The 25,882-nt window shown below is 44.3% G+C and overlaps 1 protein-coding gene across 4 annotated transcripts in view; it reads left to right on the top strand.

The window, feature by feature from the left end:
- PPP6R1 (protein phosphatase 6 regulatory subunit 1) overlaps positions 1–25,882 on the top strand; it is a 745,577-nt gene that overhangs the window by 153,121 nt on the left and 566,574 nt on the right. For all 4 annotated transcript variants that reach the window (XM_069200760.1, XM_069200759.1, XM_069200761.1 and 1 more), the window contains exons 3-4: positions 3,348–3,534; positions 3,708–3,845. In XM_069200760.1, the coding sequence (XP_069056861.1) occupies positions 3,348–3,534; positions 3,708–3,845 (325 nt within the window). The remainder of the gene's footprint in view (positions 1–3,347; positions 3,535–3,707; positions 3,846–25,882) is intronic.

Here is a 25,882-nt window from a genome sequence, read left to right as displayed (position 1 = left end):
ATGCCACAACCAGGAAAAAAAGTTAGTTTTTGTAAGGTGGTGTATGTTGTGTGTTTCTAAAACTGGTGATAACTGTTGATCCATGTACTTTTCAAGGACTTTACTGGTCCCAGGCAGTAAAGATATTGGTCCACGGCTATCTGGCTGTGTAGGGTACAATGTAGGTTTCTTTAACACTGACTTCACAATCGCATGTTTCCATGAAGACAGAACTCTACCACTCTGAAGTGAGAGATTGAACATGCCTAATAGAAAAGGATAGGTTACAGCTTCCCCTTGAGTAAGTACAAAGAGTGGGACAGGATCAAGCAAGGATCCTGATTTGACTGCCTTCGTTAACACCACTAAAATCTTTTTTCCAGTTTGAGAGGAGAGAGGTAGGGTTTCACTGGTGGAGACAGCAAGACAGGATGGAGCTGGTACCATAGGCTGATCACCCTTGTCAGCAAAAGTGGCATAGCTATCTGTGATTTTGTTTAAAAAAAAAAAAAAAAAAAAAAAGCCAGTTTGAGTTTTAGATGAAGGGGGCAAGGTGCCCATACTTCTAGGGTTCGTAAAGGATTTAGTAATATTAACTATTTCCGTAGCTGTGTTAGATGCATTCTGTTTGTGTGGCATAATAGATGGTGTGCACACCCCAGATAACGTGGTGATATTTTTCACTGCTTTTATTATAGCTTTATTTACTGCTAGTCGGTGATATTTTTTCACTGCTTTTATTATAGCGTTTACTGGTAGTCGTATATCTTCCTCCACTTCTGTCCATCCTTTGACGCTCTTTCATAAGTTATTGTAAATGACAGTCCAGTCAGGGAGCTTGTCTGGCTGGCCTGCAACTTTTATGAATCCTAAATTGCATGGTCTTGTCTAGCGAGGACTAAATCCAACTATTACATAAATAAATCTTCCCCGAAATTTCATACCCTAACTCTGGTTTGAAGTTGAGAGTGGGCTCCCAATTGGTCGGTTCTAATTTTGCGCAACAGCGATCTAGCCTTTATGGCTGAGAAATGAAATTATTTACCCGATAACTAGGAAGAAAAAAATAAAAGAAGGAATGATATAGTGGTCTGTCCACATTACCTGTATATATCAACACTGACAAATTTAATTGCTAAAAATTTGGTCAAGATGATGGCCTTTTTTATGTGTCGGATCCTTAATTAACTGGATTAGTGTATGGTTCTAGTTCCTGAACCAGCTTCATTGCACACCCATGTAAGGTCGTTAAAGTGAATGTTAAAGTCACCCAGGCATGTAAAATTGGTTTTATGTAGCGCCAGGCCTGCCAATATATCAGGAAGAGCTTCTAGGAATGAAGCTGCTGAGCCAGGTGGTCGATAAATCAAGACCTCTTTCACAACCTGGTGCAGTAAAATGAGTAAAAACACCATTCAGAGTCTTCTTATTAATTATAGGGACCACCCATAGTTTATCTGTTCGATCACATCTTATGTTACTTCTAGCAAGTAAGACCTGTACTAAATCTGGCAATGAGTCCCTATAGAGCCAGGTGTTGTAAGAAACTGACCCTACGGTTGCTCCTCACACAAAAATACAAATAGATCTAACTTGTGTTGCGGCAATGATCTGTGGTTAATCGGCAACATACACCACATCTCTTTTCCTGTAGAGGTGGTATTGCATTCGCCTTGTTGTACATTTGGTTGTTTGAATCACAAACTGCAGTTACTTGTCAAACAAGACAGTAATCTACCAGTAGGGTGATTGTGTGATGGCACATGGCATTTGTACTCACATTTAAAGCTTGTAGTTATTCTGAAGGTATAATTCTACTTAATGATGAACGACCAGGGGTTCTGGACCCTGGCCAGGATGCGGATGGGTGCGGGCGCGTTAGCCCTTGGTGCAGCCCGGTATTCATTGTATGGGATAGCACTCCCTATAGGGGGTGGGGTGGGGTGGGGCGGATTGGATTGGAGGGCGGATTGGGGATTGGAGGGCGGATTGGGGATTGGAGGGCGGATTGGGGATTGGAGGGCGGATTGGGGATTGGAGGGCGGATTGGGGATTGGAGGGCGGATTGGATTGGAGGGCGGATTGGATTGGATTGGGGCACATTGGAGTTGGGCAGATTAGATTGGGAGGTTTGGAGTGGGGTGTGTTGGACTGGAGTGGGGTAAAGTGGTGAATTGTAGTGGGGCAGATTGGAGTGGGCTGTATTGAGGTGAATTGTGTTAAAGCATTATTTCAGAAATCACACATAATAAAGAAATAATGTCGCTTTGCAATAATTCAAACAAGATTATCGTTATCTTTTGAGAACTGCACCTATGAGCAAAAACAAAAGAAACATGAGCGGAAAGTGAGAAAAGACAACTTGGCAAAATAAAAGAAATTTAGCTATAAAACAGAAAACTGAGCAATTTTTTTTGTTGTGTTGGGCACATTTTACCAGTCACAAGCCTTCTGTTTGTAGGGCAGTAGAAGTTAAAAAGAACAAAATAGTACCTTAAACACTCGGAAGCAGCGGACGGCCACTGACTAAGTTGAATTCATCAGTGCTTGGTCCCTGCTCCACAGAGAGAAAAGGAAATAATGCCAGGCCTGCGGTAACGAATAATGAGGCTGGAAAGAAGAGTGTCACACAAAACAACAAATGTTGAGCGACAGAAGGGCTCCAGGCCCTTTACTGTACACAACAGAGTCTCACAAGCGAGAGGCAGGCATTACCACATGCAGTTGCAGGCTCGACCTTAACACATGAAGTCCATACGATGAGGGGGGTTGACTCAAAGCCCACTTGTGTCTCTGATTTTTTTTATCACGCTTTAAAAAAAAAAAAAAAAAAAATTTATTTACTTTGAGGTCTTTGGACAACTGTTTCTAGCCCGACCTAGAAGTTGCAGATATAACATCTTGAATGTTTTTTTTATTGCATGTATATTAAATTGTTCCGGGATCTACGCACGCAGGTGAGAATTAATTTTCATTTGACTTTAGCGATCATGCTTGCAATGCAAATCTGGATAATTAGTATGTCACCTTTTTATTTCTGTTCTTCAAGTAAAATGTATAGATTTTTAGTAAATAAATTGCAATTGTGTCCAGACTGGGCAGCCATATTGTAACTGAGAAGGCATACCTTTTCCGTGTGCTTCATACTTAAGGGTACCAGCGCAGAACAGACTTTATACATTTAGAAAACATTACTGAAAATATTAACTACATTTGAATAGTATTTGGTGCTCTACCTGTAATCACAAATTTGAAAAAAACGCATTAAATATTTTCCTTAATTGTGATGGCTCTAACAGTATAGCAAAGAGTTTTAGAAGTGTAATCATATAGTAATACGATTTTCTTCTATTTTTACCAACCAATAGGTACCCGAGTGTGTCATGCGAGATTCTCACTGCTGATGTGTCCCAAATTAATGATGCCCTCGGAGATGATGAGTCCCTGTTAATGCGGCTTTATAACTTCTTGCAAAGCAGTGACTGTTTGAATCCGTTACTCGCAAGCTTTTTCAGCAAAGTGATGGGAATTCTTATTAATCGGAAAACGGAGCAGGTGAGAACATCGTCCTGTGGAAGAAAGATGAGCAGTTTCCCATTTTGGGGTTGGGAGGCAATGGAGAGGGTTCTCGTGGCAGTTTGTTTACTATTGATGTAAATTGGGAAGAATGGGCAGTTTGAGGGTTATTAACACTTTTAGCAAATCACAAGCATCTTTTATCTCTTCAGATAGTAGGCTTTCTTCGCAAGAAGGATGATTTCGTGAGCTTGCTACTTCAGCACATAGGGACATCTGCCATTATGGACCTGCTTTTACGGCTGCTGACCTGCGTGGAACAGCCTCAACTTAGGCAAGACGTCTTTAACGTAAGAGAATACCTATTGAAAGCACAAAGTTATTGTTTAGGAACAACTTTATAGCCTGATGTACTGAATGGGGAAAATGTGTATTCCGTATTTTATCTTTAATTTATTGCGTCTCTTTCCTGGTAACACCTTGCATTCTTTGCCTCCTTACATCAGTGTCAAAGACTGGTTAATTATTCCTCCGTGCTGTTCATGTTATTCCAGATGGGCTTCTGTTGTCTTCGGCCTCTAAATATGATTCCACAGCTATCAGCAGAAATTAAAGGAAGACTGTAATTTTCCCCAGTACTTGAAATGAGTAAATTGTAAGTATCGGGCTGTTTATACAACCGGTATATTTTTATTTTCGGCTCTCCTTACCATTTTACCAGACCCAGGCCTGCAGAAAACATCTGAACTAGAGTTATTAAAAGCTTTTGTTAGAATCCAAGCTAGTACAGGGCATATGCTTAAAAGGGGTAGCAAGAGTTTTATCAGTTAGCTATAGATTCCTGTTGAATCTCTGCCTATGATAATTAGCTCCTAAGAGGCCTGCTATCTTTAAGGGGGTGGAAAAGGGCTTTGTATAGCTATTTTGAGCTGTTGTCGAGGACTGTTCACCTTAGTTGGAGTTTTGTTCCTAAGTGGGTTATCGGTCGGAGTTTCCTTGGAGAAGTAACTTGATAAATAAAATAATTCTTGCCCGTCTGACAGGTCATGGCATCCTGTTTGTGGTATTTTGCAGAAAAGCTGTTAAGTTGTCCTTGTAATTATTGGTGTACCTTGTGCAGGATTCAGGTGGAATTCGTGCAGTAGTTTATACCTGTACATAAAGAACAGTTGTTCTAAACTAGACACTATGCAACGTTAGATTTGTGAATGAAAACGACTTTTTTTTTTTTTTTTTCTTCTTCATTGTATAGGAAACCTGATCACCACATCCATATGTTTTTTCAGTTAAGCAATCAAAGCAGTTAACAGTCAGGGGCAGAGGGTCACAAATGAGTAGTGGACATTAATGCTGAAGTTGGATACACACAACATCTGTATCTTCCATAGATCCCAGGGCTACCTCAGCATTTCCTTGCTTCTGGCCCGGAATCCACAGGTAAATGTTATGTCTTTAAGCAAAAGCCCTTGCAGGGACTTTTTTTTATTTTTATTACATCTTTTGCACTCACATTTACCTATACTTTCCTGCCCTTCAGTGGGCATAAAACTAGGAATACATTTAACCTTCCCACTAACACCTCCTGTTCGGCTGTGAATTGAGACAGTGCTTTTTGTACTAGATAGTAACGCTATTCAGGGCTTCTGGGATGTGTGGTAGGAAACTATATCTGACAATCGCCCACACTTTGAGTCTAGTAAACACCTGTATCTAGATTATGTTGCATTGTGTGAAATATCCTTAAGATTTTATTTATGGAAAGAGGGGGTAAGTGATGGGGATCCTTTATTTTTATTTTTTAATCTTAACTGTCTGCAAAATCCGGGAAAGGGAAGTTTAGAAATTCACCCCTCATTAATGTATCCAGATTCTAAGCCTGACTAGGTGTTGGATCCTGGCAGGTGGGGTACCCTAGCCTTGGATCACCCTAAAAACTAACTAGCTACTCATCTGAATACTCCATATAGCCTACTGCACTTATTGCCATCATGCTGCATTGACGACAGCACTCAACATTGAAATCTACTCAATGTGCTTCCCAGCAGTAATTCCCTAATACTAGGCCGAGAAAGTGCATGACAGACAGGACGTTGGACCCACTGTGTGAATGTTAATGTTATCATCTTCGGTATTAGTAACCTTGATGTCTGTCAAGGTGGTTTTTCGTCTGGCGTAAGGGCTGGAGAAGGTAAAAATCTGTGCCAAGTGCAGAAGGAAAGGCCGAAAGGCAGAAGAAATACAGAGACGCTAAGGAAAGCAAATGCAGAAAAGTGTACTGTAAATGACCATGTCTCCAGAAAACACTGAGTCAGTGGTTCAGCAAGAAATGAAGCCAACTGATAAATGAAATGGAGATTCCTTTGGGTCATAAAGATGGGTGTATTTTCTTCGCCTGGGTGTTTCTTCTTTTTATTAAGTTTTCTTGGGTGTGTGGACTCACAGATACCCTGTGGACAATCAAGCTTGTCTGTCACACCAAAAGAGTATTGTAATGTATTTCAGCAGCACCCCATTCTGAATTGTGGGCTGGATGTGGGGTGCAGGGTTATTTTTGTTGGTACTCCTGAATAGAGCTTGACATCTAATTGTCCAAATCATAGTCACACACTTTACATTCAGTTCACCTACCAGTTGTGTAGAGAAAATAACAGATGGGTTTAAAAGGCCATTTTCTACACAACATCTTCTTAGGTAAGTGTTTTCTGCGGATACTCAACAAACACCTGCTTAGATTACACATCTGAGTTCCTGCAACCAGAATCCAATGGAAATGTGCTTTTGATCAACTGGCTCCTGAAACGTCTTTCCACCAATACCTATGATTAAAGCAGCCATCAAGGGATTCAGGAGGTTAATGGCCGGGATGATCCGACATGTTCTAAAGTGGTCCTACCAATCGTGTTATCCCACGTTCTTTCCATGTCAGAATGATCTCAGAGTAGGTGGATTTATAGACTGGATCTCAATGACAGTACAGCCTGTAAAATATTGTGTCTCAGCCTGAAAATGTTTAACTTGATGACCTATTACTTGATGTCTTGCACCAGGGTCTTTTCACAGTGCCTCTGGATTGTATAAACATTCTCGAAGAAGCAAAATGTTGATCTTCCAGGCTCTCTAATGCTTTCAAGTGGGAGATATGACTTTTGGTGCTTGGAAAAATCCTTAATTTGAGCACTTTCCAGAATAGGCCTTGAGCCAGCCATGTTATCAGTACCATTTGGGGGAATGGGGCTCTAATATGAATTATTGGCAAGGTAAGGAGGCCTAGATATATGGAAAATATGTGATAGCAAGTCATAAATCTGTCTGTTGTGAGTTAACACTCCACTCCCAAGACACCTTGCTGTAAATAAGAATTTTGCCATAATTTCTATTATTGTGAAGTATATAAAAAATTATAGTAAATGTGAGTATATAAATTGATAATTATAATACTAGTTATGATTATATTAAGTACACCGAGTAAAATATATATATATATATGTGTGTGTATATATATATATATATATATATATATATATATATGTGTGTGTATATATATTAATCAATAACTTTTTCGAGAGCTGGTGGTGAATGACCATTGCAGCATCATGAAGAGGACTGAAACAAGCCCATCCTGACCCTCTGATACCCAGTGTATGATTTGTTTATGGTCAGATGTCCAACATGGAGTTAAGCTGACAAGCCCACAGGACTACCCATCATGGAAAACCTTGTTAGAGGCAGCTCAAGCAAGGATTCACATTCCACTGTTGGACATTGCGAGAAATGTGGAAAACAACATTGTTCCCCAAGTATTTTACCACAGGAAGTGCGGGAGCCTGTTTGATATGAAGAGAAATTTACAGACTATTAAACAAAAAGCTGACACAAATGTTGATGATGATGCTGGAACGATTGAGTGAACGAGTAAACGCTTAAGTAGAAGAACATCATTAAAGTCAAATGTATATGCTGAAGAATGTATAGTACGATGGCATGTGTGGCCGTAGATACACATGCTCTGCATGTTCCTGCCATCTAGTGTTGGGTTCGGAGTGTTGCAAGTTGTTTTTTTAGAAGCAGCATTTTCAAGTCAAAGGATCAAGTGACTTCCCCTTCTTGGTGATGCTGCGCATGGGCATTGAGTCCTTTTTAGATTTTCTCTCTGCCGTTGGGTTCGGACGTGTCTCTTTGCTCCCTTCTCTCTTCACTTTGGTTTGGAAACCTTTTGCCTATCTTTCCTAAAATCGACGATATTGTTTTCAGTTATGTTTTCTTACTGTTGCGTTTGTCTCACTCCATCAGTCTGGGAACCGAACGAATACCCTCCGGGGCGTCTTCGCCTATTCATGCCTACCTCACTGCGTGGCACCGACCAGCATGCTGTGCTGATGGAATGGACGCTGTTTCAATTCTGTCTGCTGTGCCACTCCAAATTCCCACACACCAACATCTGGTGTGTAACCTGTGCCTCTCCCCTGGCCATCAAGAAGCCACCTGTGATGCCTGCAGATCCTTCCAGTCAAAAACAATACTTTGGGGCCGGGGTGCTCAATGACTGGTAATGGTGCACAAGACTCTGGATTTCCCCCCGGACATCTTCGGGGAGGAATTTGTCCAGGAGGAGCCGAAACAAGAGGGGGGCTTTCTCCATCCAAGAATCCGACTCCGATGTCCATTCGGACATTGAAAGTCAAATCACGCCGGCACAGCCTGTGAGTACTGTTGCTCTTTCTGGCCCCTCTAAGGCTTCCAGGAGACCCATTACCGAGGTTGCTGGACCACCACTGCCTTCAGGCCATGGTCCGATCCAAAAAACTGTTTAGGATGCCCCGCCAACCAGCTCAGCACCGAAAATAGTCATGACAGTCAACGTCTTCGGCGTCAACCTCCATATCTTCGGTCCGAAACTGCGATCTCCTTCCACCTCGAACCTCAGCACCAAGCTGAACAACCAGCACCTCAGCTTCAGTACTCACGAAAGGGCACCGATTAAAAACTTTGGTGCCGAAAACAAGGAATTCAACATCTTTGGAACCAAAAGACTCCAGTCAATGTTCAGATACTCCATCTCCAGTTAAACCCTTATTAGAGGTTATGGATGCTCCTCAGTGCCGCCTACTTATCCAAGAGGGTACAAGGCGCATCATTGCATCCAGCGTTGCCTCCAAGAAAAATATCTTTAGAGAAGGCTCTGGACACATCACCACCTCCAAAGAAGACCAAGGAATGGCTACCTCCATTCACAAGCCTTTTCCTCTTCCTCCTTCAGTACCTCCACCACCTACCTCTCCCCAACCTCCAACCCCTCATTTATCTCTCCTACTGCAGCAGACGTTACACCATAGGGTTCACCATTATTCACTGGGGGAGACTTGGGTGACACATACCAGGACCCAGATCTCTGGGATACATATGACCTGGGTCCTAATCTATGCCCCACACGAACTTCACCGCCAGAGGATACGGCATCCTACCGACAGGTGATTTCTGGAGCACCCGCCTTTCATAATGATAACCTTCACAGGGGACCCTACTGAACAAAACTTTCTATTGCCCCCCCCCGCACACACACACACGCACACACACACACGCACACACACACGCACACACACACACACACACACACACACACACACACACACACACACACACACCAACTCATAGGGACCTTCAATTGTTCCCTGGCATGCTTCATTGTGCTGACAAAATGTTCAAGGAGCTAGCTTGCTCTAGAATTATCACGCCTAGAGTTGATAAAATAAATATAAGGTGGCACCCTCAGATCCTATATATATATATATATATATATATATATACACACACACATATACACACATATTTTATATATATATATGTACAAAATCTCAGGTTCCACCAGATTCTATTGTGGCTACTACCACATTCAAACGAGCTAATATCCAAACCACAGGGGGTTGTCCTCCCCAGATAGGGAGAGTAAAAAGATTGATGCTGCGAGTAAAAGAATGGCTGCTTGGCGTATCGCCAACTCACAAGATTTACTTGAGATGTGATCATGCTCTCTGGGAGGAAATGGAGGAGCTCCTCCATTATCTCCCAGAGGAGCACCGAAAAACGGGACAACAAATTGTCACTGAAGGACAGACAGTAATAATGCTATCAGATGTGCTCTAGATGCCGCAGATACTGCTGCACGAGGTATTAATGCTGCTGTGTTAGGAGATGTATCTGGCTTAGGTGCTCATGTTTTGAACCTGAGGTAAAACAAGCAGTTTTAAATATGCTCTCCGATAAGGAGCATCTTTTTGGCCCTCAAGTGGACTACCCTTGAGAAACCGAAGAAAGGAGCTCAGTATTCCTCCTCCAAACGTTCCCTCAGTCTCACAAGAGAACCTTCTCCTTCTCATCAAGAGTTACAATCCCTTCTTCTCAAAGGAGCCATCAAGTTAGTTCCAGTACAATATCAACGAACAGAAGTATTCTCTTTATACTTCATAATTTCCAAAATGGACGTCTCTCTCAGGCCCATTCTGGACATGAGGCCCTTAAGCCATTACATTCTATCCGAACATTTTCGCATGCTCCATTTCAAGACATTATCTGACATCTACAAAGGGTGACTTTATGACCACCCTGGATCTGAAGGATGGCTACTTCCATATACCCATTCACCTTGCACACTGCAAATACCTCAGATTTGTGATTGCAGGAAAACATCAGTTCAAGGTGCTACCCTTATGAGTCACCACCGCTCTCAGTGTTTTCCCAAAGTGCTTAGCAGTATTAGCAGCATACCTCAGAAGACAAAATGTACACGTATTCCCTTATCTAGAAGACTGGCTCATCAGAGCCAGCACGTTGTTACGATGCAACACCATACTTGGATGACCGTGAACCTCTTCCACAACCTAGCTTTTACACTCTGCTTCCTCAAATCCCACCTTCAACCTCTCCAGATACAGCCATATCTAGGAGCTGTACTCTGTTCAGAATTGGGGATTGCATACCCCAATCCAGAATGTGTTAGCAACTTTCAGTCTCTCTTTCCCTAGTTTCGAGAGAATTGTTCATACAAGGTCATGACTGTAATGCGCCTGTTAGGGATGATGGCCTCAAGCATTGTAATCGCTCCCCATGCCAGACTCCACATGCGCCCTCTTCAGCAATGTCTCTCTACAGTGGACTCAGTCACAGCATCATTCGGAAGATCTAGTGTTAGACTGCCATACTCCTCACTCTCTGCAATGGTGCAATGACACCAGTCTCTTAAAGGGGTGGCATTTTGTAGACCCTGTGCCTCCGATCACTCATACAACAGACTCCTCACACACAGGTTGGGATGCTCACCTTTAGAACCTGTCAATTCAGGACCATTGGAATTCTCATCACCAATTGCTACACATTAATTTCCCAGAGCTTCAGTCGGTATTTCTAGCCCTAAAAGCATTTATTCGTTTCCTCTATCACAAAGTTGTCCGAATCCATACAGACAGTGTTAGCAGTGTATAAGCTTCAGAAACGGTGAACAAGGTCACTCCAATTGACACAACCCTCTCAAACAGTATGAAGATGGGCTCTCCATCATCGCATTCATATAGTGGTGGAGTATCTCCTGGGAACAGACAACTACTTTGCAGACCTGCTCAGCAGGACGCTGCAACAAGTCCATGAATAGGAACTCCACCCACAAGTGTTAAAGTTACTTTCAAAAGTGGGGAGCACCACAGTTGGATCTTTTTGCCACAGCAGCAATCAAAATGCCAAAACCTCGCCTCCAGGTAGCCACACCCCCAATCCAAAGGCAAAGCTCAATGGATAAACTGGTCAGGAAAATGTGCCTATGCTTTTCTCCTCTCCCTTTCATTCCATTTTTAGTTCGACAGATCAGGCAAACATCTCTCAAGATTATCCTTGTAGCTCCAACGTGGACACTCCCACCCTGGTTCTCCACACTACTTTGCACTAATTTGCGACCCACCTCATGAATATTCATGAGGTGGGTCATTGCGACCCCATAGCGAGTCGCAGTCGGTGTCTGAGACACCGTACTGCATACCAAATTGCGAGTTGCAATTTGCGAGTCGGATGGACTCGCAAATTGCAACTCGCAATTTGGTTTGTTGCTACATCTGGCCCATAATCTGTTACTTGCTTACTGTGCAAAAAGCTAATTTAGCTTACACCTCCTTTAACTTGCATCTCACAGCTATAGCTGCATACTTGCAAAACTTTCCACTTCACTCATGTCCTCTTCAGTACTTCTCATGGAAAGTGGCCTTTTTGGTTGCTTTCACATCTGTCATGTTAGCGAGCTCCAGGAACTAACCTTGGAAGAAATGTTCTTTCATATTCATGCAGCAAGCTAGTGTAGGCCAAGCAGTACTGAGAACATATTTACAATCAACTGCATCTCCTACAAGCTAGCCATCGCTTTCATGGAGGAACTGCTTTACAGTCTACACAGAGCATGTGTATTTGCAGCCACGCATGCCATTGAACGTAAATGTTACTTATCCAGTCAACATGTGTTCGTGGCATGTAGTGCTGTAGATTCACGTACATCCTCCCTCCTCCCCGGGTGCCTGTGGCTGTTTTATTATTCTGAGAAGTTTGATACCAAACTTCCCAGTATTCAGTGTAGCCACTATGGAGCTGTGGAGTTCGTTTTTGACAAACTCCCAGACCGTATTGTATTGTATTGTAATCGTATTTATATAGCGCTTACTACCCCTGACGAGGCGTCTAAGCGCTTTTCGATGAGTAGAACTCTACTCCGGAACCCAACAAGAATTAGTGATGGATTAGTATCATTTAATAATGAGTACAGTTTTAGTATTATTATGAGTTAATTTGAGCCGCGGATATGAGAGTTTGTTAGTTAGATTGACTGGAGTAATGGAGGGGTGGAGGAGGAAAGAAATCCAGAAGTGTTAATTGGGAGTATATCCTTCATTTACTCAATCCAAAGGTTTGGGATGAATAAAGGGGGGCGGAGGGGGAAGAGTATGTGGAAGGGTTAGGGAGAGCATAGTAGCAGGGTGAGATGAATGCAGGAGAATTTAGTAGGGTTGTGTGGGAGGTCACAGAGGTAGAGTGAGGTTTGCTGAGTTAGATGTGGAGGTGGAGGGAAGAGCTTAGGCAGAGATATTTAGGAGATGAAAGTGGTCGAAGGGATTTGGGATGAGTCAGAGTGAGAATGGAGGATAGTTTGATAGAGACATGACATAAGAGTGATGAGTAGATAAGTGTGATAAAATGAGAGCAGAAATTCATAGATATCTAGTATAACAACCCCAAGAAACAGGAGCCATGCAATGATCCACAAACATGCCAAGCACAGAAACAACATATACACATACATACACATACACATATATATATATTTATACACACACACATGAATACACACACATATATGCACATAAAATACATAATTAGAATCATGGGTAAAAAATACTTCGTCAGACAGGTTTAAAAGAGTGTGTGTATTTTATTGTTATGACAGTAGCAATACTTATTTTCCAAAGAAACTATAAATAAATAGAAATACATATTTTCCAAAGAAAGTATAAATAAATAGAAATATACATATAATCTGAAAAAAAGATTTATCCACATAGGCATATGCAGTTCATAGTCGTTTGAAAAAGGTGGTTATGAAGGAAAGAGCCAACTCTTGAGTAGTTTTCTGAAAACAAGAAAGTTATCTGTGGCTCTTATAGTTGGGGGTAATGAATTCCATAGTTTGGCTGCTTGGACGGAGAAGGATATACCACCTACAGTCTTTTTCTTGTATGGTGGTGTTCTAAGGCGGGGTGCCAGTCTTGAGCGGAGGGTTCTTTGTTGGATGTATTTGGTAATTTTCTTTCTGATAAAAAGCGGTCCTGTTCCATGTATAGCTTTGTGGGTGATACAAAGCAGCTTGAAAGTGCATCTTCTGGCAACGGGTAACCAGTGTAGTGCTCTCAAGGCAGGGGAGATGTGGGCTTGCGGCTTTATATGTAGTAGTAGCCTGGCTGCGGAATTCTGGATACGTTGTAGTTTTTTCATAACAGATAGAGATGATCCATGGTAGAGGCTATTGGCATAATCCAGTTTGGATAATACAAGTGAGATAGTAGCTTGCACCTTGTGTGGAAATCCGAGGTGGGGGAAGATGCGTCGTAAAGTCTTTAAGGTGATGAAGCTTGTGCGTGCTAATTTGTCTACTTGGGCATTCATAGTTAGCTTGGAATCCATGGTGATTCCTAGGTTTTTAACTTCCTTGGATAATTGAGGAGGTGGTCCGAGATCGTCAGGCCAGACGCACATAGGGTCATAATTTTTCCAGTCACCACATATGAGTATTTCTGTTTTGGAGGTATTTAGTTTGAGATGGCTCCAGGTCATCCACTGATCAACGGCTCTGAGGCAACTGAAGATTTGTGAGTTTTCAATGTTTTTGGGGTCTTCTAATTGAAGTAGTATTTGTGTGTCATCTGCATAGTTGTAGCATGTGAGATGGAAATCATTGATCAGTTCTGGTAAAGATATCATGTAGATGTTAAAAAGCAAAGGTGAGATGATTGACCCTTGGGGGACCCCTGTTTTTGTGAGGTAGGGTTCGGACGAGAAGGGGGGCGAGTGGATGATATTCGCTCTTTTTTGGAGATAGGAAGTAATCCAGTCGAGAGCAATCCCTTGTATGTCGGCTTCGTGGAGTCTTTGAGTTAGGGTGTCATGGTCAACCGTATCAAAGGCAGCTGAGAGGTCCAAGAGAAGTAGTGCAGCAACTCCATTTCGGTCGACTGTTTTTAAGATCGTCCCAGATTGCCATGAGTGTCGATTCAGTGCTTCTTCTTGGGCGGAATCCAGTTTGGAAATCTGAAAGTATAGGATTTTCTTCAATGAATTGTGACATCTGGGCGAATGCTGCTCTTTCTATCAATTTGCCCAGGAAAGGTCCATTTGTGATAGGTCTGTAGTTGTTGGGGTCTTGCGGGTCTAGGTTTGTTTTCTTTAATAATGGTCGTATGTATGCCTTTTTCAGGTCTGTAGGAAAAGTTCCTGAAGTTAAAGAGTTGTTGATGATTCTTCTTACAGGTGTGGCAGCAGAAGTAGATAGCAGGATGTTCTTGAAGATTTGTGGTGGGCAAGGGTCAGAAGGGCAACCAGAAGGTCTGCTTGCTTTGACCAAATCCATAAATTCATCCTGGGATATTTGTTTGAAGGACTGTAGAGGTTGGGATGGTTTATTCTTAAAGGGTATTTTAGTAAAGGGGTTGGTGCTGATGTTTTTCTTCTGTTTTAAATAGGAGTCCAATGTGTCTGCCTTGGTTGTGTAGTGAGTTGCCAATTTGTTTGTGAAAAACATAGGCAAATGTCCCTGACCAGTTCATCCATACAGCATTGCCCTTGGACGGAGGATGTGGGAACTTGGATGCGATGTTTGGGAATTTCTCGTTTGCTTTTGTTGCAAAGAGGTCTATGTCTGAAAATCCCCACTTCTGAAAGTAGGGGAGAAGAACTTGGGGTGGAGTTTCCACTTGTGGCCGCATCCTGCTGAGAAGGTCAGCAAAATTGTTGTGCGTTCCTGGGAGGTGTTCCGCTAGCAGGTATATATATTGTGGTGAATTGCCCAATACCAAATTGTCTGTGCAGAGCGAGACAGCTGTAAAGGATGTCTGTTACTTTGTCCCAACCTCCTCCCACCAATTTTTGCACATAGGAAATGATTGTCTGTGCGTATGAGAACTACTTTGTTGAGGAGATAAATCACAAAGGCTTTGAGTGCTAGGTGAAAAGCTAGCAGCTCTAGAAAGATGATGCACAGGCCTCTCTGTAATCCCAGAGACCCTGGACTGTGAGGCCTTGTAGGTGAGCACCTGACCTTGTCTGAGGGGCGTCAGTTGTCAGAATGATCTGGGGGAACAGGGTCCAGAAGTGGCCGCCCTTTTAACAGGTTGGTTGGTGCGCCTGTCCACCAACACTTGATCATCTAATTGATCATGTGCTTGAGACCATTAGTGTCAAAGACATTCCTGTGACGGGCATATGCAATACTACCACATGCTAGTCTTCACATCGCAAGAAGCCATCATTCCCAGGAGCTTCATGATTATTTTTACTCTGACTCGGTGGTTGGGACGAAAATGAGAAAGCTGTATTTTAAGTTTTTTTTTAAAACATTTTTTATCCTGGCTGCATTTGGGCATGCTTTTCCCACACTGTATTGAGGATGGCCCCTAAACAGGGCTGTATCTGAAGTGGGTGGAGGTGTGACTTCTGAAAGTTTATGGTGAAAACTAATTGATAAAGTAAATCTATTGTGACTTGGGTACGATGTAAGCATTGACAGATTGCTGGCTTTGATGAGCCAGTCACCCAGGGATGGGTAGACAAGGATTTTCTGCCTGCACAAGTGAGCCACTACTACTGTAAATATCCGAAGGGAAACACTTTAAATTGGTAGGGACATTCTTCTATCACAAATCGGCAGTATTTGTGATGTGCTGGTTGTGCAGGAATGTGAAAGTAATAGTCTTTTTACATCTAGTGCTGACAAAAAGCAGTCTTACTGCAGCAATGATATCACATCCTGAAGTGTGGCCATGTATGTATGTCTGTCTGTCTGTCTGATGTAACTATTTAACGGCCAGAGATCCAATTTGGTCTTAAAAAACTATCCTTTTTGAGGATGAGAAAGCATGGTGAATATGCCCTGGTTCCCTGACGCAAGGGAACTGGCTTTATTGCCCCTTTGAGAAATAAGGCTTCGCCTTGAGGGCCTTGATAGAGACAATCAGGATAGAATGTTCTTTGACCCCGGAACGCAAGGGAAAAGTACTGCATTCAATAATATAGATGGAATGGAGGTTTCAAGATCTGAAAAAAGACCTAATACAGTCTGAACTGGAGTACATTGAAAACACAACCAGACTCGACAGCTGAAGAAAACAATCTGAAGATTGAGTTGATGCCCGTGCGCAAGGTACACAAAACTGTACAATATCCAGAACGGCTCCAATGAACAGGAGTGCCTGCGAAGGAGAGAAGTCCAACAATGTTAATAAGTTGATGTTGTCTAGAGGAAGACAACTGACTGAGGCGAGCCTGCTGTCAGCAGCCAGTCATCAACGTATGGGAAGCCTGGTACCCTCGAACATCAAAAGTGCTCTGAAACGACCACCATCACTTTTGTGAACATCTGAGGGTACTGGTGAGCCCAGAAACCAGCAGTTCAAACTAGAAAATGTTCCTGGCCCACTCTGAACTGCAGGTAGCGCCTGTTGGTCTGCAGAAAATGAATATGAAAACAAGTGCCCCGCAAGTGTAACGTCACTATTCAGCCTCCTGGGTCTGAGGTTTTTGTTTTTTTTTAAATACAGGATGTTTGATACCAAACAACCCTATTTTCAAGAAAGCAATCGTGTTGCTGGGGAACTCTCATTGACCAGTGTCCAGCATATGTACATAAAATGTCTTCCCTGATCACTCACTAGGTCTAAGAATCAAATACATAGCAGTGGCATATTTGCTCTTACAGGTGTGCAAACATATGTAATACAATGCACCCTGCCCCAGGGCCATACGGCCTGCTGTAGGGGTGACCTACATAGATTGCATGCAGTGTTAGGGGACAGGGCACACAGGCTGCGTGCAATGTCATGTTTTCACTTTTAGCTGCACCAAGACAGCCTGCAATGGCAGTGTGCATATGCCAAGAGAGGGGTCTGTGAGGGCGGCACAATACATGTTGTATATATACATATAGTTAATATGGCCACAACTGTACTTACAATGTCTAAGAATTGACTTAGACACTGTAGGGGCATATTGCTCATGCAGCTATGCCCTCACTTGTGGTATAGTGCACCCTACCTTAGGGCTGCAAGGCCTGCTAGAGGGATGACTTACCTATGCCACAGGCTGTATTTTGTGTGCATGGCATCCTGAGGGGGATGCCATGTCGACTTTGCCTTTTTCTCCCCACCAACACACACAATCTGCAATGGCAGTGTGCATGTGTTAGGTGAGGGGTCCCTTAGGGTGGCACAACATATGCTTCAGCCCTTAGGGACCTTCCCTGGTCACAGGGCCCTTGGTACTACTGGTACCTTTTACAAGGGACTTATCTGTGTGCCAGGGGTGTGCCAATTGTGGAAACAATGGTACATTTTAGGTGAAAGAACACTGGTGCTGGGGCCTGGTTAGTAGGGTCCCAGCACACTTCTCAGTTAAGTCAGGGTCTTATTATTATTAATGTACATTATATCAATATGGCTATGTGCAAGGGATTTATTGTAGGGCACTATATTCGTGGGAAACAAATGGTTGCATTTTTGTTTCTTACTATATTATGTTTGGTTTCCACCTAAAATTGTAACATTGAGACAACAGGATTGGATGTCTGGTGGTGGTACTACTTAATCTGTTGAATGTTTTACAACAGAGGTTTGTTTGTGTTATTTTCAGCCCTAATGAAGTCACAAGGAAACTCCCAGATGACGAAACACGTGTTGGCTCAGAATGGGCTATAATCAATGATCATGGTGAGATTTTGCAGTGATTGGCCATAAGAAGTGGTGCAGATGGCCAGCAATAAAACCTCTGTTCAAATACACAAAACTGCTCAAGGACTATTTATGATATTAGTGTGTGCACCTTACAATTCTGTTTTGTAAAGCTTGAGAATAAAACAGTTTGCGAACTGTGAAGATAAATGCTACAAAATCACACCTGAAGGGACCCACAAAGTGCCTGATCCATGAAGAAGCACATGGGTGTTTCTTACTACATGCTGCGAATAAGGGATACGAGACAGTAATGATAAGTTAAGATGACATCGATGTGCTTGTGATTCAATGAAAGAATCATGGCTAAATTGTTTCCAAAATATGGTACTAATGTACGCGTGCGAGTCCTTGGCATTGGGGGGGAAAAAAGCTTCAACTCTTGGTGAAAATGTTTGAGCTATGATAGGTTTCCATGCGTTTAACAGATGTGACACATTAAGCTCATTTGCGGGGAAAGGACAAAGTGCATTCAAAATCCTGTCTGCCAACAGACATACACAGGAAAGATTTTTGCAGCTTGGGGATGAATGGGATCTCTCTTAAGAGCTAATTAACAAATTGAAGTATTTCTCATGCTTGCTGTATGCACCAAAATCTTCGGATCACCACGTGAATGACTTGAGTTATCACCCAATCTGTGCAAATAAGGTGAGATACCGTTATCAACTCTCACCTTACAGGGACTGTCTAAAGAAACATACTGAACATGCAAATTATCAAGCATCTATTAGCAAGAGATGTCTTGTGAATGATCCACAGACACCTTGTCCATTTGGAGAGGGTGGAAGTTGGAAAAACCCAAGGGAGCAGAGTAACTGGTAGTGGACTGGAGGGAGGGGCAGCCAGCACCTCAGGCTTTGTTAGATCTACTAGCGTGCACTAGGAAATGCAAACTGCCAACATGTGTCTGCACAGGTCATTGCACTTAGTCATATAGACAGCAGACTGCCCACCTGTGAAAATCAAACCGGTGCAGAGAATGATGACCCCTATCCAGAAGAAGGTGACGACAAATGTGAATGATAAAATTGTGTTTGTTCACTCATGACATACATTGCCTACGTAAGATTTGACAATTATTGTTTGAAATTGTAAGTGAAAATTATGCCTATAATCTAAATCAATATGAAGTATACAATGATGTTTTATTATTATTTTAAGTACTATTATGTTATTATTACAATTAATAATCATAATTATTTTTACATTATATTGAATTTAACCAATCTGGTCAAATTAGATTTTTTTTTTCCACACATTGTAATGAATGTGTAAGCTATTTGTTAAAAATATGAAAACCATTATTTTTTCAGCTATGGCTGCTAATCCAGTAATATCAGACAAAAGGCAAAGAGTGATGACTTGCTATCACATATTTTCCATCTTTAGGCATCCATGCATTGCAAAAAAAAATAATGCTAGACCCCATCCCCCTAAGTGATACCCATGGCCTAAATTTGAAGTCCACGCTCATGGTCTATAAGAAAAATATCTACTGCATCTAGCAAAATCCTGATCACCAATTCTCTTCCAGTAAGGGTAGAGCCTTTTCCGTGTTTTTTTTTTTTTTTTAAATTGTACCTGTTATGAAGAATTTCATAAGAGGTGTTCAACCACATCAGAAGTTCAAGACTTCCATGGGAGTCTAACAAATTTGTTTGCCAGTTTCAATTGAACATTTTCACAAGGCATTGATCAAACACATTTCTTAGAAAGTTGTGTTCCTAGTGTTTGTTACCCCATCCTCCGCATTGGAGCGATATAGTGATAAAGTAATAAAAGAAACATAACAGAACTATAGCCAGGCACTCAATTGCATTATAGACTGTTCCATGTATAATTTTATGCTGTATCTTGAGAGACCAAATACTTACTCTTCATGTCGACAACCTGCCTCTGACTTTGAATGGACCAACGTCAAACATATGTCAAGCTACCACTCGTTGTGATTTTGAGTGTTTGTCTTGAAGAGTCTATGATGAAGTAAGAAAAGCTTTATACTTGTAATTCTTCACCATTACATGAATTTTCATTTAACTCGTAATCTCCCTGCACCTTTAATATGATGCCTTATCTGAGAGTGCTTAAAGTCTTGCTGTCCATAAATAAATGAGTGTATATCTGCCATTTCATCGAATTATAGGATATAGGAATTTGAACTTACCTTTATTGTGCAGTGTTACATATGTTACATTTGCGGATTCATAAACCTGTTGCATGTGTAGTTTTTCTTTTTTCAAATGATTCACTGTTTAAGAGAATCATTTTGATCACATTTTAAGTTTTGAATTGGATTCCTTTTAAAGTTGGAAAAAAAAACATGAATTGGATTTAAAATAGTCAGCTAATGGGCGCATTGCAAAAATGAGACCAAATAGCTTTTTTCAGAAGTGATTTTATTTTTCTTGTCTCATACTTGGTAAACCTACACTCACATGGCGCAATTTAATGTTTAACTTCTAATGACGATTCTCATGATTTTTAGAGCTATGACTACAAATAACTTTTGCTTCTCCGGAAGACCTCCAACTATTGCTTATTTACCAATATTAGACCACTATTTATAAATAAATAACATTTACCATTTCAATACTTTAGAGCTGTGTGGGGGCGTGGCTTGGCCTCCGAGCAAGATGGCCGTCACAGCGTGAGACCCTGCTCGGCATCAGGACTTTTTTTATCAACTTATCCTGCTGGAGTGATGCGAATACCTTTAATTTAAGCCCCGAGGCCCCTAGCGGACTGGTGAGTTGCTAGAGGATGTCCTGCTGGGGCCGCTACGGGCCACCTCGACTTGCCGGGCCTCTGTCTGGCCGCGGACTGCGGCGCCTGAGCGTGACGAAGGGAGGCTCCTTGGCGTTGCTGGTGGGCTTTCCGGGGCGCGGTGCGGCTTGGAGCTGCTGCACCAGAAGTTTGGGGGAGAGAGTGTAGCTTTTCCCTCTCGGGACCAGATCGGCGGCTGATTCGGGCCGCGGTCCCTTTGGAGACCGGTGTGCTGGGGAGCCCCGCGACAGGGGCCTGCCGGATTGGCTGGGCTGCTGGAGCGTGGGCTGCCCTGGCTTTTGGTGGGCCTGCTGGTGTTCCTGGCTCGGTGGGGCTGACCCTTTCGGGGGCCAGGACTAGTCTGGCCGCCATTGGATTGAGTGCCGGTCGGGCGCTCTCTTGTGCGGCAGGCGGTGAAGATATGCGGCGGGCGGCCGCCATTGTGGATTAGAAGTCTGGCGGGCCTGGGGCCGCGGGGGTGTTCTCTCTTGGGCCTGAATACTGTGTGTGGTTTTCACCGGCTGGGTCGAGCCGGTGGGGATGGACGCGGGCCATGGTTAGCGGTGAACGCCTCAGATATTGTTTATATCTGGCTATTGACATTTTGCAGGAGGCTGCGCGACCCTATTGAGTGTGGCGCGTGGGAGTGAGCTAACCTGACTTGTGGAGCTGGGTGGCTCTGAGGAGTTGGTCCACTCTTTGCTCCCCACGGGTCGCTGAGGTGGTGAGTCGCTGGAAGTACGCGGCACTGATCAGTGGAGAGATCTGGAGTGTCTGGGATGGACCTGGTAACCTGGCCGAGTTGACTTGTGTTGCTTCTGGGTGTCTGGAGCTGCCATACGTGAGGCTCTCTGCTGACCTGCTGTCATTTGCATGGTGACATGGAGCTTGTGTTCTATCCATGTTCTGCTAGCGGTCTGGTCATGGGCAAGTCGGAACAGAAGCAAGCCAAGTACACCTTTGACGGCGGGAAGAGGAGGGCTGGTACCTCTGCTCCCCCACTTGGTGAAGTCCCTGCTGAAGAAGGTGTCTCGGAGACCTCGATTAAGGCTATGTTCCTTGATCTTAAGAGCAGCCTTGCTGGCATTGATGTTAAGCTGGATCATTTGACGGTGCAGCTCGATAGAATTAAAGCCCGGGTAGACGATCATGATATTCGGCTTGACCATTTGGAAGCGCGCACCTCGGAGCTGGGAGATCAACGCACCGGTGATCCGGAGCAGCTGCTCCAAATGGAGCGGGTGCTTGAAGTTCTTCGGAACAAAAATGAAGACTTGGAGGCTTGGTCGCGCCGCAACAATATTTGTATAGTGGGTCTTCCGGAGTCGACAGCTATGGGCAGAATGGAGATTTTGTGGAGGAAATGTTGACGGAGAACTTTCACGAATGTTGGTAGTGGAGCGGGCGCATAGGTCCCTGGGCCCTCGGGCCCCGCTGCGTCCAATCATTGCACGTCTACTGAATTACCAAGATAGAGACACTGTCATTGGACTGTCCAGGGAGCAGAGACCAGTGGTTTACAAGAACACTGAGCTGAATATTTTTCCGGATTATACTCCCACTGTACAGGCTGCGCGCCAAGCGTTTCTATCAGTTAAACGCACACTGAGTCAAACTGACGCAAAGTTTTCCCTCATCTACCCGGCGAAATTTAAGGTGCAACACGGAGGTAAACTCCTCTTTTTCACAGATCCCAAACTTGCCGCTAAGTTTGCCAGAACAGTGCCTAGGAAGCCGGCGGTGGCGCTCCCGGGAACTGCTGGGCCTGAACATGCAGACTTAAGTGACACTGACTAGCATAGGAAGGGGTGCGGTCTCCTGGAGCTGTTCCTTTTTCTTGACAATTGCTGGGCACCACTGCGTTGTGGTGCTGCCCTTTCGATCGCCCCATTGGTTTTGCTATTGAATGGCCCTTTGCCCTTCTCCTCCTGTCCCGTTTGGAGTGGCGGGAGGAATGGCTCAGCCTTCGCCCCTTGGATGAGTCCTGTTTCTCTAATGTGTTTTGGAAAAGGGATTACTGATGTTTTGGGGGGTGGGTTATCCGCTTTGACCCGGTTTGGGGGGCTGCGTGGGAGGGGGAGCTGCATGTTTTTGGTTTGGATTTCTATTTGTGACCTGTCTCCTCTCTGTTCCCTCCTTTTTTTCTTTGGGGTTGCCTGGCAGGGTAGAGTGCAGTGGCTGTGTTAGGTTTGTGACTGACTGAGTCATGGGGCTGGGGAGTGAGACCTTTGTTAGATGTCTCACTTGGAATGTGCGTGGCTTGAATGATGACTGCAAGGTGCGCCTTATGTCAGCTTACATTAAGCGCCATGCAATAGATAGATGTATGTTGCAGGAGACCCATTTGGTGGCTGATACGCAGTGTTGACTAAAGGCTGGCTAGATTGGAGAATGTTAGTGTGGTATTCTCGAATTACGCTCGTGGAGTGGCGATTTTGATTTGCAGGGGTTTGCAGTGGCGCACTCAGATTTATTATTGTTTCTAATGGCCATTACGTCTCGATACGTGGCATGCTACTGGACTGAGTTTGTAGGCTTGTCTTGGTGTAAAGCCCGAACACAGATGACCCTGAATTCTTTCGGGAGGTGTGGCGTTTGGTTGACTCGCTGGGCAGCGGCGTGGTGATCTGGGGTGGCGACTTCAATGTTGTTCTGGATCCTATGATGGACCGTGAAAGTCAGACCAGGGTGCAACATGTGTCTGCTGCTAGGGCTCTGTCGTCCGTTATGATGGAGGGAGCCCTGGTGGATATCTGGCAGGCTAGGCATGTGACTGTTCGGGAGGGCACATGCATCAATCACGCTCATAACAGTTGGTCCTGCATTGACCGCTGGCTTTGCTCCAGGGACGTGGAGCTCTGGAAGCAGTCAGTGGAGTATATGGCGAGAACTCTGTATGATCATTTGCCAGTTAAGTTGGTGCTGACGCTGCCTGGTGGGCCTGGGTGTGTAGGGCTGTGGCGCCTCCCCCATGGGGCGCTGAGAGATGAGGTATTTTTTGCCGAGGTCCATGAGGACATTATCCATTATTTTACGGAAAATCGCGGCTCCGTGAGTTCGGCGGGCACATTGTGGGAGGCCTTTAAGGAGGTGATCCGCTGTGTTTGTCTTGCGAAACAGCACGGTGTACTGAAGTCATTGAGAAGCGAACTGGCTGACTTGGAGGATAGGACTGCGGCTCTTGAGGTGACGGACTGGTCAGGGACCACTCTGGCCGCTTTGCGGGAGGCAGTGTCGCGGTACGAGGAGGCCTCGCTTCGGGAAATCTGCTTCTTGGGGAAATATAATTGGGCCCCTGGCTCGGATGGTCGGACCCCTGCGTTTTATAAGGAGTATACTGATATTTTGGCTCCTCATCTTCTGGAGGTCTATGCGGAGTCTATGGAGACTGGGGTTCTACCTGCCTCTTTTCGCAAGGCTCTGTTTGTAACGATTTTAAAGCCGGGTAAGAATCTGCTCTGCTGTGACTCCTATCGCCCGCTCTCCATGATTAATATTGATAATAAAATCCTGGCTAAGATGATTGCGAGACAGTTGCAGTAGTTTTTGCCGAAGTTGGTACTGCCGGACCAGTTCTAGGTTTGTGCCAGGTAGATCCACGTCTCACAATTTGCGCACATACTTTGCAAGTGCGATTGATGCTGAGGATGATGCTGTGGTGGTGGTTTTGGATGCTACTAAGGCCTTCGACTCGCTAGCTTGGGAGTATATGTTTGCACTGCTTGCAAGAATGGGCATGAGTGCGCGTTTTGTACAACTGATCCGGCTGCTGTACTCCGAACCCACAGCTAAATTGTGACTCAATGGCACTGTCTTGGACCCCTTCAGGATTGCTCGGGGGACCTGCCAGGGATGCCCTCTTTCCCAGCTGCTTTTTGCGGTAGCGATGGAGCCACTCGTGGCATATCTGCGGCAACATTCTAATCAGAGGCGACTGCCGTTTCGACAGCGGCCCATTTTGCTGTCCTTGTATGCTTATGACATCGCACTGTATGTACGTGAGCCGCAGAAAAATCTGAATGTGCTGCTTGATGAGATTGTACGATTTGGTGCTTTCTCCGGTATAACAATTAATTGGTCTAAGTCGGTGGTGCTGCCCCTCTCGGGGGGACAGTGGAATTTGTCTCCTGGTATCCAATCGGATGGACAGATGGCCCGGTGCGTTATTTGGGAGTTTGGCTGAGCCGGGACGTCGAGACACTCTGGATGGCTAACTACGGCAAGGCAATAGCATGGTTGGAGGACAGGGCCGAGGCGTGGCGCTCGTTGCCACTCTCACTTTTGGGGCGCATTGCGATTTTGAAAATGGTGGTGCTGCCTAAATTTTTATACCTGTTCGTGAATCTGCCTCTTATTCTTACTTCGAGTTTTTTGCGGCGCCTTCGGTCTGCTCTAATACGACTGGTTTGGGTGGGCGGGCAGCCTAGGATTTCTTGGGAGACACTGACGCTACCCTTTGAGCTGGGTGGGATTGCCGCCCCTGATTTGGAGCTTTATTATTACTGCGCTCAGGCCCATTTTGCATATTATTGGTTGCATCCTGTGCGGTATCTACCACAACTGGCGCCGAAAGCGACGCGGTGTGGGCCGATTGCCTGTCCATAGTGTTTGGTGCCATTCCTCAACACAGGGTGCGCGGCGTGAGTACAGCGCAGTGCACTATCAGGGCATGGATCGCGGTACTACGACGGTCTGGTGTGGATGCACCTTTTGCTCCCTCGATGTTGGTACTGGATGTCGCGGATGAAAGGATGTTCAGAGATACGGGAATATGCGATTTCCTCCGGGAGTGGGATCTGTCAGAGCTGGGGAATTGGTTTGCGAACTGGCGCTTGGTTTCTTCGGAGACTGTGCTGGGGGGGCCGCGATACCGTGTTGCACAGGCTATATGTGCTGCGTGTTCTCACGATGCTTCGCGCGTGCCTCGCTGGTCTTCCTGAGACTCCCCCGGTGTGTCCGGCTTTGGAGGTGTTGTTCCGGGCGCAGACGCTGCGTAAGCTCATAACTAACTTATACACTAGTGTAAGGAAATGGCTCCCTGTTGCAGTTACCCACCACTTTTTGCCTAATACTGATGCTGACTTGACTGAAGTGTGCTGGGA

This window comes from Pleurodeles waltl, chromosome 7, assembly GCF_031143425.1.
Source record: "Pleurodeles waltl isolate 20211129_DDA chromosome 7, aPleWal1.hap1.20221129, whole genome shotgun sequence".
In the NCBI taxonomy this organism is placed as follows: Eukaryota; Metazoa; Chordata; class Amphibia; order Caudata; family Salamandridae; genus Pleurodeles; species Pleurodeles waltl.
This window is presented reverse-complemented; position numbering and strand designations above follow the sequence as displayed.